We start from the raw sequence: 19011 nt of genomic DNA, 5'->3' as shown, positions 1-19011 counted from the left end.
TCTTTAAAGACAGGTTTAAATAAATATATGCAAAAATCTAGAAAATGCCCTCAGACCCCAGTTAATAAATATAATATAAGGCCATGAAAGTCATGTAGGCCTTCTAACGTTATTTTGTGCTTTATTGGCAGCTTGACATTGAATGAACAACCAAATCCAAGTAGGTTTAAAGTGAACTTTAGACAAGATGAACACAAAAGAAGCCTGTGAGAAAACTCAAAAACCTTAACGTGTTGCCTTGGAGTTTTGAGTTCTCCTGACTGGTCATCTTGAGATTTTCAGATTGTGTTGAAATAATGTCCTATTTTCACATTATTTAGGCAAATTGTCAAAAATCACTTATATTCTCAATATTATAACTGATTATATGAAAATACTGTTTTTTTTGAGATTTTGATCTTAGATTCTGATCTTATTATACCCCTGTATCATTAAGCATGCATGTACAAATGATTATTGCTAACTAATGTTTGATAGGTAACACATAAGTTGTCTCTTATAACGATTTACTTACACACATTGTTAATGTGTAACTAAATAGTTATTTATAAGTAACAATTAATTTAAAGTGGGACCAATATGCTTTATGCAGAATGTCATGCAAAGTATTGTATATTATTTGTTCTCTGTTTTTGTTGACTTCATGTGTCCTAGACCAAAATCCTTTATATGTGTGTGTGTGTGTGTGTGTGTGTGTGTGTGTATGTATGTATGTATATATTTATGCATGTATGTAAAGCCTTAACATGTGATAATCTTGGGATTTAAAGAAGTTAAAGATTACATCGTCATTTGAGTCTGGAACTGTAAAAACCAAATTTGCTGTACAGAACATGATATTACGCATTAAGTGTCTTAATGCTCTATAGAAGAAGTAGAAAAAAACCCAGGGGAAATACAGGATTACAGTTACATGATTTTATTCATAGCATGTAAACTATGACCATAATGTCCTCTCTGGCAAAAAAAAATAAAATAATAACACTAATAAAACACTACAAAGTAGTTACAAATATAAATGTAAAATATCACATTAATATACACAAACACAAAGTACAGCTGCAGTGAACAGACTAAACTTTTGAATATAAAACAAGCATAATCAAGGGTGTAATCATGGCAATATAGAGTGCAACCAGGTCTATAATTAAGCTAAAGCAGTCAAGAATAACACAAATGCATTTTCCCATATTTCTAAACAGCATGTAAATTATCCCCGTTCGCTCTTCCATAGGAATCCAACACTACAAATAATATACATGTAAATATATTTACAGTGAACAAAGTAAAATTCAGTGCGTCTTCAATGCTAAAACCCTGAAGACCAAAGGTAGCAAAGAAGTTTCCCTTCCCAACATCAGAAACTGGAGCATTTGCTAAGCTTGATTAAAGGAAAGATTTGGTGAAAAATCAAATATACCAAATCTGCTTTTTGCAGATAATATCACTGCAAAAAGAAGCTGTTGAGAGAAATCAAACTACAAGGCAACATGATGCATTAATGTGTTTTAGTTTTATCAACAGCTGCTGTCTCCATCCTTACCAAGGTTTAAGTTGAACTTAAGGTGTTGCTAGATCATTGCTATGGTATTCCAGGTGGTTGCTAAGGTGTTGCTAGGCCATTGCAGTGCTATCCCATGTGGTTGCTAAGGTATTGCTAGGCCATTACTATGGAATCCCAGGTAGTTGCTGAGATGTTGCTGGGCCATTGCTATGGTATTTCAGGTTGTTTCTAAGGCATCACTAGGCCATTGTCATGGTATCCCAGGTGGTTGCTAAGGTGTTGTTAAACTGTTGATATGCAGGGGGTTGGAAAGGTGTTCCTAGGCCAATGCTACAGTATTCTAGGTGGTTGCTAAGGTGTTGTTTTGCTGTTGCTACATCATCCCAGGTGGTTGCTAAGGTGTTACAAGGCCATTGCTAACTAAAGTGTTGCTAGGCTGTTACTGTAGAATCCTGGGTGGTTGCTAGGCTGTTGGTGCAGAATCCCAACTTGTAGCATTGTGGGGAGAAATACTGTGTTTGAATTGTTGCTGTACAAAAATCATACCATGTGATTGGATCCTTAAGCAAAAGTGTACCATTCTCATATAGGCTCTATAATCTGGCAACTTTTCATGGTCCTAGCTTGAGAGCTGCAATCTGTGAAAATGGCACTGAAGTGTACAGAATAATACAATTTCTCTCGTCCAGCTCTTTATTAAGGTTGAGACAGAGGTGATTTGAGCAGGGGTTCTAAAACTTATGTGCAACATTTATGTGACGTACTCACACTGTGATGTCATAGTGTGCTGTTATATGATGTGCTATAGCTGGCATCACTGATGTGCACCTCTGCTGATCTCTCGTTCTGGCCAGACATTATGCAAATTAATGTATCTTTAGATGAATTAGAAGAACAATATTAGGCTGTAGATTTTGAAAAAAATCTTTAAGAAAATATAACATACACAAGTCTTTTTCAGACAATTTCAATTGTTTTATTTATTGTTTTATCTATTTATTTATTTTAGCATTCTTAGCTCATGGAATGCATGAGTGTTGTGCCAAATTCTGATTCCTCTCAACCACATCAGTGCAGTTTGAGCATGATGAGAGAAATTTTGGGGACGGATAATTATGGGAAGGATTTGGGTGACTATTGGTTTCAATAGTTTGTTAGCAACTGTAGCCTTGTAGCTCCAGCAATAAAGAAGATAAATTTTCTAATGTATTTGTTTTTACATCTATAACCTAAGAATAAGCCAGTTTTCATTGTAGTCCATGTACCTACTGTAAAATAAGCCTTGTATATAATGAGCCTGGGATTTCAAGGGGTTAACTGAAATACTGAAAGGAAATCTGTCAAATTGGTTCAAAACTGAAGTTGAAGTTCAAGCTATGTTTGAGCATAAACACCTGATGGAGGTATTGCACGGTTTATGTGTTATTTAAAGTACTATAATAGTTAAAAGTATAATATTTGTAATGATGGCAGAGTCCAAACATCAAACTGTAGAGGGACAATTTGTACTTGATGCTTGCTTTTGAGATGGCGTGATATGGGGTTATTTTAGAAGTCTACTCAGGAAGTTGCATGGCAAGAGAAGGAAGCCAAGCATGAGTAACACACTTAAAAAAAACCTCCACATTGATAAGGATCTACTGTGTGAACAGAGAAAGACCCTTAAAGTGCACGGTCACCAAGTATACGGGCCGTAATGCTGTATGCAGGTTAGCAACCACATGGAACACTGTCAGTGCTTTCTAAGCATTGAAAAAGAAAATTCTATTTACCGTTGGAGTTTATTCGCGAACCCCTTTTTCAGTGCAGCTACACTGTTCTGAGAAAAGTACGATTATTTTGATCACATTTTATTTTGACAGATAACTCACACGCACTTAAATGGTTCTTTAAATGGTTCATGAATTGGTTCTTCAGATTGATGGAGAATGTGTTGTATAAGTTTGAGATTATAACAATAGAGGAACCCATTTGTGCTATACACAACATTTTCTATAGAGAATTGTATATTACACTTTCTCCATCAATCTAAAGAACAATTTCACATCATGCAAAGAGCCATTTAGGCATGAAGTATAACCCCTTACTAAAGAACCACTGTAGAACACCTTTTATAAGAGTGTTCCATTTTATTCAATGTAAAAAATGACAGTATAGAACTGATTTTAAGAGAAATTTAAAACATACTGTAGAAAAGTCAGGCTATATTTTGAAATATGATTTGAACCCAATGATAAGTAATGCTAGATTGTTAATGAAGTAGATGCAGTTATGTCCTGATGTGGGTGGGGCTGGATATGGCTTTTGGGGGAGGTTGGCAAGTTGGCTACCCAAGTGTACAACCATTGTCACAAACATATATTATTGTACATTACACTTCACACAGATTAGCATAGCAGCATTCTAAATAATACACCTAGAACCCAGTACTGTACTAGATCACTGTTTACATTGAGTTTACGTTGTAGTTGTAAAAGGTTGCTCAACTCAAGATCAAAATAATCTAACTTTTAATGTTTATAATGAATTGTGACTTTGGCCAAGTAGAAGATTTGAAGTAAAGGCCAATTAAAAGATGTTTCAATATAAGCCAGTGACAAACTAAAAGAAACATTGTTAATGTTTAATTGACTCAAAAATGTTATCAGGTTGGTGATGTTTGAAGAGAACTAATATTTAATGGAAACACATTTTGATTTCACCTGTAAAGGTGGTATTAATAACAGTAATGTTAATATCATTAATGTTTCCAGCATGTGCAATGCCTACACCTAACCATGTATATCAACCAGGTATACAAAGAGTTTTGGAAAACTCTGCATTTCTTGTTGGGTTTAAATATTTGATATGGTTTGATATTCCATTCTTATAAACAGCCTTTTTAATATTGTGCCAACCATCCCCATCAAACGTGCCACCCAACCCCTCGTTGGGGCTAGTTGGCACAAGTGCCCGGCTTGAATCTGGTCACGGTTTTTATCCAAGATATTCATCTTTCGTGTGCTGCTAAGGTGTGGTGTACCTGAGATATACAGTAGACCGTGCCAATCAACTCTCCCCATCCCAGAACTCATAACGGATTTCAGCACAACAATATTATGACAAAAAAATAAAAAATCAATTAACGCATAAAAAAATGAACAGCAATCGCAGTTAATCAGGTTTAAATGCTTTCAAAGAACATGGCAAAGTTGAAAACCTTCTTTTTCCAGTGTAATACTCTCACATTTCCTACAGTACATCTTAAAGACGGGTACTTTCACACAGCGAACCACAGCTGCAGCGTTTTCAACAAGACACAAGCGTGACAGAGAAGCAGAAGTGTTTACTGGAAAAATTAAGCAACTCTTTCTTCCCCCTTTTCTTGCTAAAGCAGCTGAAGACAGTGGTTCGCAAACCACAGAGAAAAACCAACGCTGGGTGTCTGAACCAAGCGTACTGACTAGCTGGGCTTCAGAAAGCCAAAGCTTTGGTTTCTGCACTGCATTTTAATTCAGTGTCTCCAGCTTTTCTAGGTGATGATGTGGAAGACTTACAAAGCTCAGCTAAAGTATCATTGAAGAACAAGGTGGACTGCCCCCAAACCAAGTCCCATCATGTCACATTAACTGAGACAACCTTGCAAAACAGGAACACCATTACGGTTAACACTCTAAAGATCAAAAAGTGTTGTGGGTAATTTCACACGCTGTTCAGCGCAACAAGCAGAGAGATTCCGATACCTCACTCATGTCCGTTTGTAAATATTATGATTATGACTGTATAAGTATATAATTGGAGGTGTGGTGTAAACATGGCTATTATTAGTTGCAATAACACACAATAAACATGTTTATGCACCTGATTTGTCAATTTGCATTTAAATAGTGTATTGGCAACATTTTATTCTTAAGGATTCTTGATAGTGTTTATTGCATCTGGGCTAATTAAAGTTTAATAAGTCACTAATCATTCCAGATGTGCTTTAATCTAAAGGGCAGTTTTAGTGCTCACTAACCAGAGGCTAAGAGGTTTTCAAGAAGTTCAGTAGTTATTCAGGATCATTAACAACAAAACAAAAACTGCACTTTAGAATTACAACCCATTAATACCTTATTACACTCTTATTAGCTCTAATGTAATAATATCCTGATGCTATATAGAATCTTTAGGAATAATTGTTGCCAATTATTCATGCTTAATAGGTTGCCACCTGCATTATTACAACTCATAATGCAAAGTGATTTTACACAACATGGCATAATGAATAAAGGTAATACACAGCGATTAACTCATTTAGAAGAGTCTAATTTGGGCTTTATTGAACAAAGAAGGAGACTTTAATATACCTGTAACATGTATTCCTTAAAATATTGTGTTAAGCATTAACAACTGTGTAGTTACACATTAACAATGCATGCAATGACAATGTAACTAAGTGATGTAATCCCGATACTGTTGGAGATGGAGTACAGTAGTATAGCCAATGTATCACTTCAGTTACTTATGTAAGAAGCATATCTTGACAGTCATAATGGCAATATTTTCTGTCATGTAATTACACATGTGTAATAGAGTAATTACATTTGTATAAACTGCTGCTTTTACCAAACGACTTATGATTATGGCAAGAGGTGTGTAATTACTGGCATCTGTACGAGAAACTGACAACTTTCCAAACATTTAGCTAGCCGTAGTAGTATCCTACAGGAATTATGTAAAAGTTGCACTTTGAAGTAAGTGCAGTTCCTTTATACACACTTCAAATGATGCTACTTCAAGGGTTTTTTAGTAAAGAAAATGGTTCTATATAGAACAGCACCAAAAAAGGGTTCTTCTTTTCTTACAAGCGTGACAGTGTACCAATAGAAGAGCCCTTTATGGTGCTATATGGGACCCTTTTCATAAAGGTTCTATACTGATCCATATACAACACATTTTCAATCAATATAAATGACTCATGAGGAGAGAACCCTTTAATCATGCAAGGGTTCTTTGTTCATGGTTCTACACAGAACCACTTTCTTAGCTAAAGAACCTTTGAAGAACCATTACTTTAAAGTGTAGTTGTTATGTAGGTACAGTGAAATTCCAGACTGGCAATCCAGGCATTGTTTTTGGGAAAATATGAAACCCATATATATTATAATATAATATATAAACCAGAACTTTGGTTAGTGTGTTGGGTAACACAAGCATAGTCCTGCAGCTAGCTAAATTTTAAGAAAGTCGCTGTGTACATTCTTTTAAAATGTAAGTAATGACACACCTCCTCGTTCAAACAGGAAATTTTAGAGTTTACACAATTGTAATTAGCCTATTACACATGTGTAATTACATAAGATAAATGTGCTGCTCCAATTTTCAAGATATATTTCTGTAATTACATGAGTAGGAACTGAAGTTGATCCATTTACATGAGTTGTTATTACTGTAACCCAACTGTAACGGTGAACACATCACCAGTAGTTACATTGTTGTTGCATGTATTGTTAATATGGAACAACACAGTTATTAGATGCATTTACTATAAAGTGGGGACACAATAAAGGGTCACCCATTCTTTACATTCTTGCCTGTTTGTCATTAGTTGGCATCAAAACAGAAAATCAATGAAAAAACAGTGCAGACCTGAAACTGAACGTAAATTAATTGTAATGCAGTTCCATGCATGAGTAAGTGATGTAATTAATTATGTAATTACATTAAAACTTATTAAAACTAAATAGTAAATAATAAAACAAAAATGAGTAAATAGCAAAGACATAAAACATAACAACGATAATAACTTTGCACTTAAATAAGAACAAATAAAGACAGAAACCAAAGTCTTGCTTAGCTACTTTGTGGCCTTGTATTTACTACATTGTACAGGCATCACCCTCACCGATTATGCTGAACCTGTGAGTACACACAGTCTTCCTGCTCTTTAGGTTGCTCTCTCTGGTGTTTGGCACCACCAGTGTTGAACACCACCTCTCCATACTGAACCTCTTCCTCTGCCTGCTTTTGCTTCTTCTTCTTTTTGGGCTGAGTGACGACCGTGGCGTACTCTACATCCTCCTCCTGAGCTTGAGCTGAATGGGAAAAAAAACAATACAAGGAAACATTGAGACCACCCTTCACTTATGCCATTTCTAGACAGAACGTCAATTTAGTAGAAGTTATTCATTTTCAGCATTAGAACAAGCGGGAAACATGTGGTGAAGAAAATTGAAGAGAAGCCTTCACAGCTTATATCCAACATTCCAGTATTTGGAGTCTGATCTTTGTTGTTATTACGGCTTCCATTCTTTCAGATTTCAAAAGACACCAGCAGGGATATTTTTCCACACCTCCAAAGTTAAGTCTTAGAAACGGGATGCATTTCGTGCTTCTAAGTAAAACCAAATACATTCAGTGATTTTGAGGTCTGGACTTTCGGCGGTCAGTCCGTTGTTCTGAGAACACTCTCAGTTTCTTTGCTTCATTCTTTCACAGCTTCACAAGTCAGAGCATTGAGTAACCTTCTCACAGTGGAAGTATCGATAGAAACATTGCATTTTTTTCAGCTCCGATTTGTTTATCTAATGATGGATTTGATGGTCTACCAGGTCAGGCATGATTGACCCAGAATCCCATCTTTTTTTCTAGATCTTTTTGAGCACTAGTTTTGAAAATGTTCTGTTTTGTTCACTTATTTTCCTTTAACTTTATAAAAGCTGACTACAATAGATAAAAATGGACGGTGGTCTCAGTACTGAATGTATGATACGTATAAAATGTCCTGCTCCAGTGCCTTGAGACTGAAATATGTGGTTTCAGTTCAGTTTTTTGTATTATTTGTTTATTTCTAACTTTATTATTGCTTCTTTTTTACATGGATAAAAAACAGACCATGTTTTTTAAAGCATTGTCATACCGAACAATAACACAGGGTAACTTTTCCTCACAACCGTATAAACTTGAGATAAACCAAACAGTATTATCTCCATGTTACCACCTTAAAAAAGATCTAACCGTGAGGTGGCTAAGCGAATGAAACCCATGAAAGACTCAATAACAGTTGCAGTTTAGCTTAATCCAGTCAAGAATTGAGGGGAAGTTCCAGATGGAGACTGAAAAGTGGCAGTTGCTGCCCTTTGTCTTTTAAATGCTCTCAGTTTCTCAGATTTCTGATGTATTATGTCAAAATACTTATTAAGTAATAACTTTTTTTTTATGTCATTGTTTTGTCTCCCGAATTCCTGAAACTCTTGAGAGATTAGGTAGATTACACTATTTGAGCCTAATAAATATAACAGTATAAAAAGTATAAAATTAAAAAGGTTTTCATACAAAAGGCATGAGTGAAACATGTGGTTATATTGTGTCAGTTGTCAGTTGTTAATTACAATTACAACATTAATTACAAAGTTGCCCGTGTTCATTTGTATGGAAGAAGAAAATGGGCTAGAGTGGCCTCTTTCCACCAGTGTAAAGTATCAGTAGAACGCCAGTAAGTGGCACCTCTCTTAGTAAATGTAACCTTTAGCAATCCTGGTTGTGCCCTTTGGGAAGGCACGTACCCCTTCCAGGTGGCAGTACCCTGCTAATGATGCAGTGCTACTCCAAAGCAAGATGAACAATTTCCTTTACAAGCATATCAATAAAGTATAAGCTAACTCAAACCCCATTGAGCCTCACTGGCCCTAGTGGTCAGTATATGATTGACTTTCTTACCTTTCCCGCCTGTTTTGTCTGCCCCACCAGTTTGTTTACGGGTGACCTGAACATACAGTAGTTCCCCATCACCTTGAGGAGATCCTGTGGATGAACAACACATCTGTCCATTTGCATCAGATTCCATTTATATTGTGATATGTAACAAATATGGTTTTAATCATAGGCTTTTAATTCAATGTATATTTATTTGAATATTGGAACACTTTAAACTTGCTACAGAACACTGAAATGAACATGTCCTGGAAGATGTCACATGCTGATGAGTTGTCATGACAGATATAAAATATACATGTATGTATGTAGACATACAAAATAATCAGTTATACAGGATTTTCTATTGGCAGGTGGCTGTTCCATACCCTAACTCCTAAATTTAGTTTGTGGAAGTAATGCTTAACCTTTTTTGTATTTTCCTCAGTGTTATTATTTTATTTTATTTTCATAAAAAATCTAAATGCTGTCATATGTTTTCATGTCATTGCTGAAACATAGTTTGAGTGGACAGACCCATATTTTAGCCACACCCTTGTATTTAGACTAGCAGACTGCATCCCTGTCCCTCATGGCCACATGGTGAGCAGTTAGATCCCATTGTTTTGAAGTAAAAGCCCCCAAATGAATTGTCACGATCAAAAACACAAATGGTCTGCAAATAAGTAAACTTTTTCAGGTTGTGATGGAAAATATTAGGATTTTATTTGTGTACAACTGTATGAACTATACAAAGCTGTGTTTGATATCATACTGGCTAGCATTTTTGGGTTATACTACCAAAACAACTACTACCAAATATCTAGAAAATTTCTGTAGTGTTATGATTGTTTTTTCTGTGACAAAATGAATTTTTAAGTTATTTGTTTTAGTAAAATAAACTTAATTGTGTAGGGTCCAAGATAAGATAAAAGATAAAATTCCAAAGTATGTTTTGAATTCTGATTTTGAACCAATTAGATAGAAGGATCCTCATATTATAACATAATTTTTTTTGTATTCATCTCAAAATTTTGGTAATATATGCCATATGCTTATGTCACTTGGTAAACCGATGATGTTTGATGTTAGAGTACTAGTTAGCTGTCATAACATCAAACATCATCGGTCATAACGTCAGCATATAACACCTGACATTATAACATGATTGTCAGTGATATCGGCAGTGCTCATGTGAAATGTTACCAAATAAGGTTTGGCGTTCTCCAGTCAGTGTTGCTGGTTTTACTTTCTCAAACATAGCAAACTTTGCTCATTCTTATGTACTAAGTGGAACAATATACAAAGATCAGATCAATTAATTCATGCAGAAAGATAAGAGAGATCAGCTGACCTATGTTCTTTGGGGCTTGTTTCTTCCTGTAAATAACGTAGAGTATGATGGACAGCACGATGAGGACCACAACAGCAGAGCCTAGTGCTATTAGCAACACATCTACAGAAAGTAGAAATGAGCCTGATTCGGCATTAAAGACAGCATGGCATGTGTAAAAATAACATTAAACAATACATTCAGACCACAGCAGTAACAACAACCACAACAACAATAATGACAATGACAATAATGATAGAAATTCAATAAATTATGTGGAATAAAGAATTTAATACATAATGAAGAGCAGGGCACAACCTTTTTTTGCGTAAAAATGATAAAATGAATAATTATAGCCAAAAGCAAAAGAATAAGAGCGTATAAAAGTGTTTTATATCTATATATATATGTGAGCCTAGTTGTGAAAGCCACTAAAAAGCTTGTTAAATTAATGTAAAATGTAATTTATTCGGTACAATTCTATGTTGTAGTCCATATATATATATAAATATAAATACATAAAATTAAATTAATGTCTAATAATTAGTGAAAAGAGGCTGCTTCAGAAGGTGAATTCATTTTTGACCACAAAGTGGAAGAATTAAAATTTGAATCAGAAAAGTAAAACATTTTATATACATTACATCTATTTTGCATATTGATAAATCTGTGTGTAAAATTGAATATATATGGGGACATGGACTTCACTCATTGCTTATTTTACTAACTCGTCATTAGTTTTAGGTTAGTTTTAGATCTAACCTGATTAGATCTAACTGAGTTGTTTACATGCTTCCAAATGATGCTTTGTTATGCCTGCCAAGCCTGTAACTAAAATAATATAGGAATGCATTCTGTGACTTATACAAACAACATTTAAAAAAACAGATTAGTAACAACTGGATAATAACATAAGAATGCCATGGTAACAAGCTGTGTTTACCTAAAAATCATATACAAATTTTTAGTTGCTACTAAATAACAAGTTGGTAATTAGAGACATAAGAGGTTGGCAATAATATGGTAAAATATTGGTAACAATATATGTTAACTTAAAAATGATATGTTAAATTTCTAATAGTTAACAAATGACAAGTTTGTAATAGTTTGTAGTGGAAACTATTTGGGAAAAAAATGCAGAAATGATGAATAAAATGTACATTTTCTAGTTGATACAAAATAATAATAGTAAAACTAAAGAATTAGACAGTCATTGTAAATATTTCTTTTTTTCCTCTTGCGTTTACATATTGGATTTTTCCTTTATATTTTGGATTACATTTATGTTCATGTTGCATTAAACCAACCAAAACACTCAGAAATGAGTTCAGTGTTGGAAAAGGCCCAAATCACACTACAACACACTTATCTTTATACATGTTTAACGTTCTTCTCTTTTTTATCATTTCGTCGCCAACCACGATAAACACTACATGGAATAACATAATATTTAGTAACATGGAATGTTTTGTCATTATAACTCATCACTGTAATCTCATCATATGTTTACCCATTTACATTTACACATCTGTAAAGTGCTACCGAAACAGTTTGGAAGGTGATTATGGAGTAATAGCTGTAAAAAAATCTAAATCACAGATGGCGTTACTATGGGAATACGAGAACATGACTAAGAGAATATTCTATTACATAAAATATACATGTTATATTTTACCTCAAGTTTGTGCCCCACTCTCCTCTATGCAGTACATAAATCACCGTGGGCTTTTCTTGTAGGAATAAGGGGTTTTTAGATATGAGTGTAAAATGACTAATTGGAAACTATAGAAATGGTAAATGTAGCTTGATTCTACACCAGCTGATAAATCAAGAGAGGTAATCACACCTTGCGTTTTGATAAGTAATGATTTTGTGAGATTGTGGCATCTCTTTTCCTTTTTTGAGCTATTCACTTACGCTGAGACCTGAGAATAAGTGACTCTTGATGGTTGGAGGTGTGATTATGAGTGGGAGACTGAGCTTCTGTATCAATGAAATTTGTACCAGTGCCTCTCTGCGTCACTGAGGTCTTCAGACTTGTAGAGGGGGTCACGGTCGTAGGATCTGTAATTACATATCAATGGAGCATCACTAATGTTAGCTTCTGTGAGAATATATATGTGTGTATATAGTCATATTTACCATATTAGTCAAGCCTCAAAGAATAAGGATTGTATAGATATGACACAAAGGACACATTTTGAACTGCATGATAACCAAGGCTAGCTCTGCTGGTAACATTCTACTGAAGGCCAGAATTCATAGGACGCTTTTTCCAACAAATATCAGACGTCATAACACAGATAAAATGTAAAATATATCTAATTTTAAAAATATTGTTCCTAAAAATGTATCACATGTATTTAAAGAATTACAGAGCTATTCATGCACATGGCTGTATGACATGTGGGCACTCTCACTCTCATAGCTACACAGTATATTGTAACCTATATGTATTAGTCACATTAGTTAAAAAATTATTCATAGTTGTAAGTTTGATTTCTTAAGATTTATAAGTTGATAATAAGTTGATAATAAGTCTCCAGATTAAGGGGTTAAAACTTGAGGACTTCAATCAGTTTTGGGCTTGTACTGCATTCTAAAGGATGGTAGATGTCCAAGAACAGGTTTGGGTACCACATGGTGTAATGACCAACTCAAATCGGAAAGGCGTGCAGGGGTGATTTCAAGTCAGACATAACCTGCTTTGGGTTCTCCTTTGAACATGGTAACTAGTAACATTATCACCACTGCATCACTGTTGTTGTTGTTGTTGTTTTTCACACGATCATATTTAAATCTTCAAAAAGACAAGACTTACCAGGACACTGCTGTATCTCAATAGTTTTTTGTCCATGGCTAACATGATTCTGAGCATAGCAGGTGACACTTCCATGAGCTTCCTTGTCCAGCAGAAGAGTCGGGTTCCCATCAGCCAGTTGGTGTGTATGAGGGAAAGTCCAGTTATAGTGCACATTATCTCCATCAGACGAACAGTAAACGTTCCTCTTCTCAATAGATAAGCAGCTTTTTGTCACAGTCACTGAGGACACCACAGCTGCAAATTATAGATCAACAGTCAGTCTAAATTATAACTCAGCTTAGATTACAGTTCATTCTACACCACAATTCAGACTAGATTACAGCTCAGTGTAAATTACAGTTCAGTCTAAATTATAGCTCAGTCAAGACTAAAGTTCAGTTTAAATTACTGCTCAGTCTAAATTACAATTTATTCTACATTTCAGCTGTTCAGATTGCATTTGAGGCTAAATTACTACTCAGTCTAGAATACATTTCAGTTAAAATGACATCTTAGTCTAGATTACGTCTGAGTCTAAATTACAGCTCAGTGTAGATTACAGTTCAGCTTACATTACAGCTCAGTCTAGATTACAGCTTGGTCTAAGTGATAACTCACTATACAGTATAGTCTAAATTGGAGCTCAATCTAGGTAACAATTTAGTCAAAATTGCTCCTCAGTCTAGATAACAGCTCAGTCTAAATGACAGAAAAGTGTAGCTTAGATTAGTTCAGCCTAGGTTATAATGCAGTAGAGTTCCATTTAAGTACAGCTCATCTTAGACTCAAAAGTGTTGGAAAGTCACACTGCAGCAGGGTCGATCCACCCAGTAAAAAGATAATAATTACTTTTATTAATGTTATTTGACCAGTCATGTGTTTATGGTTCACAGTTTATATAAGTTAGCTCAGTTGAAAATGTCCGAGATAACTTTGCATGTTACAAACAAAATGCAGCTTTATATTTATTTCATTAAATTGTGTACATCGGTTCCATATGAATGAAATGCATCCCAGTTACTGTCATTACATTCTACTTACTTTTGATGTGAACTGTTCTGATATAGTGGATTTTATTCATGTGGAGCTGATCTACATGTTTAAATTTATAAATTCAAAGCAACAATATTTTAGTGCAGTTAATGCAACTCAAATGTAAGACAATACTAATCCTGATCTAATTAGCCTACTACCAGGCACTGAATATTGGTTAATGTAGTGGTTAACACCTCTGCCTTCTACGCTGTAGTCTGGGGTTCAATCCCCACCTGGGTAAACACCCTACACTACACCAATAAGAGTCCTTGGGCAAGACTCCTAACACCACCTTGGCCTCCCTGTGTAAAACAATCAAATTGTAAGTCGCTCTGGATAAGAGCGTCAGCCAAATGCCGCAAATGAAGATAGATGTTTCTAAGGTAAAAGTAACCGGATCCTGGGTATTTTTGAAAGTGCAGAGATTTTGTTTTATTTAGTATTACAGCTGCATGTGTCTGCTTTGTTGAGGTTTAAGGTTTTGGTTTGGGGAATCCCTAATGTTTAATCAAAGCATTGCTGAATATAAGGTCCGTAATGAAGATGTCCAGGCGGTTGGCAACATGCAGAATTTTAATGTGTTGTTTCAGTTAAGGTCAGAGGCCCCGATGTAAGGAAAAATCAATCTTCTAAGAAAAAACAGTGAAAACATTTATTAGTTGATTATAAATCCTTAATGAAAAAGGCAATTTTAGGACATGTTCTTGATTTGGGAAGGGGAAATAAACTTTTGATTTTGATTACAGATCAGATCTTAGACCACTCACTAGTCTACATCACCGCTCAGTGTAGATTACAGCTCGGTCTAGATTACTGCTCAGACTAGATTACAGTTCATCCTAGATCAGAGCTCAATTTAGTTTGCTGCACCTGTCAACATTACAGCTCAGTCTAAATTACGGCTCAGTCTAGATCACTGCTTAAGTGAGATTACAGCTCGAGTAGTTATCTACTATAAATACCATGTAAATAACATGGCTTTACGAGCCCCTGGCAGGGGTTAGGAACAGGAATTCATTTTGAAAGTTGAGTGGTTATATTAGCAGGCAAAATTTAAACATCCTTGCTCAGATGACATATTTTGTTGATTTTCTAAGTGAAAATAAATTCACACATCCTCTCCAGAGAATACACATAAATATGACATTTCTGCTCATTTTTTGAGCACGCTTCCTCTTTATTTGCTGATGGGAAAAATCTGCTTATGTTTGATTTTTCCTGAAATAAGTAAAATTCAGCAAATAAACAGTGATTGTGTATTAAAATATGCAGAGGTGTGTTCTCTGTAGAGGATGTGTTCACTTTGTTTTTATGTAGAAAATAAACAAGCAATGGGATTTGACTTGGGGTGCTCAAACTTTTTGAATACTTTGTTGTAGCTGTGTGATGTGATTTGGTGATGCAGAGGTTGTGTAGACCCACCTTCAATAACCAGCTGGAGATGATAAACGCCTCTGTCACTCCCTGCTGAGTCAAATGTATCTAAAGTGTATCTTCCTGAGTCTCTTTTCTCTGCACTGCTGATTATTATGGTGCTGTTATCAGTAACAAACTGCCATCTTGGATAATCTGGATGTTTTAATGTGATGTTATGGTTTATAAATTTGAAAATACGCTCAGTAGAAGCTCCATTGATGGTCTTCTTTAAGAGTAATTGATCCTCAGATGGCAGCTGCAGGTACAGCGGTCGTCCCACAGCTCCATAACATGGATCACTCTGATTAAATCTACAAACAGGGTTCATGGACAGCAAACCTGCAGAGGAAGAACAGCAAGAAGATTCTGCCATTAATCTGATTCAGCTAAATTTATTCTACACCCCTAGAAAGACACTGAAAATGACTGTATGGCATGTAAGAATGATTTTTTGTTCCCCAAAAACCTCTCAATGGATGGTTTGTTGAAGAATCCTTCTGTATATTGTCGTATCTCGACACTTGTTCGATCACCTTGCTTAAGTTCTATCCATGGTTTGTGAAATAAAACAAATTCAATTTGTTGAAAGAAACGAGTAAACTAAGAAATACGAGAAGACTCTTCAGAATTCAGAAGTGCAGGTCCTTTATTTCTTGAGCATGGAGAATGTATTCCAAAGGCAGTTGGACGACACACCCAAATATACAGAATTTGTACACATGTTTTATACCCTCGGTGAAGGTGGGGTGACATCGCCCCACCTCTTTTTTGTCATCTCCTGGTTTCATAAAACCACCATTATATTCAAATTGACCTTCAAATGTCTATCAAATAGGGTCTTGTGTGAACCATTATCTCCAAGTCTTGTCCGAATTCTTTTTTAAAAAAAAAAACATTGTGCCCAGCACATGCTGGTACTTTTCCATCTCGGCTTTTTGGCCTTGAAAGGTTCATAAGTTCACTCAAAAGCATCTGTCCTCATACTGAGGTTATTTTAGGGCACATATTCCAATATGCTTAGGCCTTATTTATGATCTAGCCTGTATAATACATGGCATTCTAATTTTGAGGATTTTTAATTTACATCATTCCCCCCTTTCGCGACAAATAGTCGCGAACCATAATATGAAAGATGTGAGTCTGAAGAACCTTTTTATAGTCGAGTAGAGTGAATTGTAAATCTGAAGGCACTGTTCTTCCTTAATGTGACATAGAGTGAAATATGAAAAGTGGGTGATCCAAAGGGAAAAAAGTGATTATGGTCAATAATTACTACTACATCTTGATTTGTTTCTGAAGCCTAATTCACTATTTGTTGAAAGCTTAATTTTAATATGTATTTTTTTTAGATTTTAAGATGTGGATGAAATGACAGGCTGGCTAGCTGGCTATAGGCTTTTAGCATCCATGGTGCTTTCGCTTTTCTTACATTTTCACAACAAAGTCAAGAGAAAAAGACTTTTATTTCAGGTTGTAGTTAAAATAAATCTGGGTATGAGTGTAACTGCCTAACATGTGAGCAAGAAATACACTGTGTGTGGGATCGTTGATCATCATTTGACCTGCCTCACAACTCTGCAGTGCTGTAGAACTTCAGGAAATAGTACAAGTATATCCAAGATATTTGAACTGCCTCACTTGGGCTAACATGAACACGAGTTGACTACATGAACAAATTGGAATAAGTGATTATTTTACAGCTGGTTCAAACACGTAAGACAGCATGACATGATGAAAGGTCAGGTGATGCGAGGGAGAACAAACTGATATCACTGGTTTGTCTAATTTTTTATACACTATGATGCAATCAAATATCGGATGGTGTTTAGAGGCAGGCAAAAATCACCACATTTTGAGTAAACATTACAGAGATTGCTTGTGCTTATAATAAAACCAACAGAAGACCTAAAACTTTGTTTATACTTTCCTACCTTATTACCCAACTTATCTGACTGTTACCTCACTGACCCCTTTCTTTGCCATTATATACCCTTTAACTGCTGCTGCACTCAGCACTTTAACTTTATACCCAGACTTTGCACAATGTCAAGGTTACCGGTATGACTGAGTGTGTATGAGTGAGTAATGGTAAGAATGCATGTTTTATTTAATCTTTTTTTGGTATTTTATTTTATTGCATTTTATTTTATTTATTTTACTTTATTCACTACATGCCAATGTTTGATACTTTGCACTGTGAGCTCCTGTAACCAGAACCAAATCCCTTGTATGTGTAAGCATACCTGGCCAATAAAGCTTGATTCTGATTCTGTTGCTTTTAACTCTTACAATATCCATATATGTTCTCTACCAAGTAATGAAGTCCTCTAAGATCACATATCCAAGCCAACTATTTAGGAGCTTGCATATTTAAGAATATATAATGTCCACATAAAATGAAGTAAGCGACTTTTTTTGAGGGCAAATCCAAAATCAGGGTCATCACGGTGCAGGGTCATAGAGCCAATACGGAGAGATCCAGGTACAGACATGACAGACAAACTAGACTTGACTTGAATTGAACAGAACAAAACATCCAACAGCAAACAAAGTTTCAAACAGGAGAGGGACATCAGACAAAGACCAGCAAACACAGGGCTTAAATACAACAGGGATAACGAGGGACAGGTGGAAAACAGGTGGAGACAATCAGGGGAGGAGTTACAAAACAAGGGGCTGGACTAAACCAAAACAAAAACACACATGGGCAAAACCAAAACATGAATACATGGACTGGGAGGGGCCAATCGTGACAGAAATAATTTTTAAAATAGTGTGCCTCTGATTGGATGTGCATCTTTATTCCATTAATTTATTATTTCATTAATTTAGTTTACTTTGCTGTGTAAACTGAAATTAAACTAACCTCTCCTTCATGAAAAAAATGCTTTTTTTTTTAAAACTAAATTTGAATGCCTACTTAATTGCGATGACAAGCAAATGTGTGCTGTGGGGCTGAAATCTGAAAACAATCAAATAAAAAAATAATAAATACAATGTGCAAAGTAAATGTATTGTTTTAAAAGTGAAAACAAGTTGTTCTAAAGGGAACAATGAAAGATTTGGCATTTTTTGCACATTTTTGTGCACAGTTTCTATTTAAAATATTCGAAAAATATAAAACATAAAATGTGCCATAACACAAAATTATTTTTTTTGTGAGTCTGTCCAATAAACTGTAACTATATATTAAAATATGCTGAAAAGTGTTCTCTGTAATGGATGTGTTTCAATTAAATTATGTTCAATTAAAATGCATATATACCC

The 19011-nt window shown here is 35.2% G+C and overlaps 1 protein-coding gene across 1 annotated transcript in view; it reads right to left on the bottom strand.

Moving 5' to 3' along the window:
* Nucleotides 1-903: 903 nt before the first annotated feature.
* LOC108415874 overlaps nt 904-19011 on the bottom strand; it is a 60831-nt gene continuing 42723 nt past the window's right edge. The window contains exons 5-9 of the mRNA XM_037544698.1: nt 13312-13548; nt 12408-12554; nt 10512-10613; nt 9185-9268; nt 904-7560 (exon numbers count right to left, since the gene is read on the bottom strand). Coding sequence (XP_037400595.1) covers nt 7367-7560; nt 9185-9268; nt 10512-10613; nt 12408-12554; nt 13312-13548 — 764 coding nt within the window. The 3' untranslated portion in view covers nt 904-7366. The remainder of the gene's footprint in view (nt 7561-9184; nt 9269-10511; nt 10614-12407; nt 12555-13311; nt 13549-19011) is intronic.

Source organism: Pygocentrus nattereri, chromosome 14 (genome assembly GCF_015220715.1).
Source record: "Pygocentrus nattereri isolate fPygNat1 chromosome 14, fPygNat1.pri, whole genome shotgun sequence".
NCBI lineage: Eukaryota > Metazoa > Chordata > Actinopteri > Characiformes > Serrasalmidae > Pygocentrus > Pygocentrus nattereri.
The sequence above is the reverse complement of the archived record's forward strand: the minus strand, read 5'-3'. Positions and strand labels throughout refer to the sequence as shown.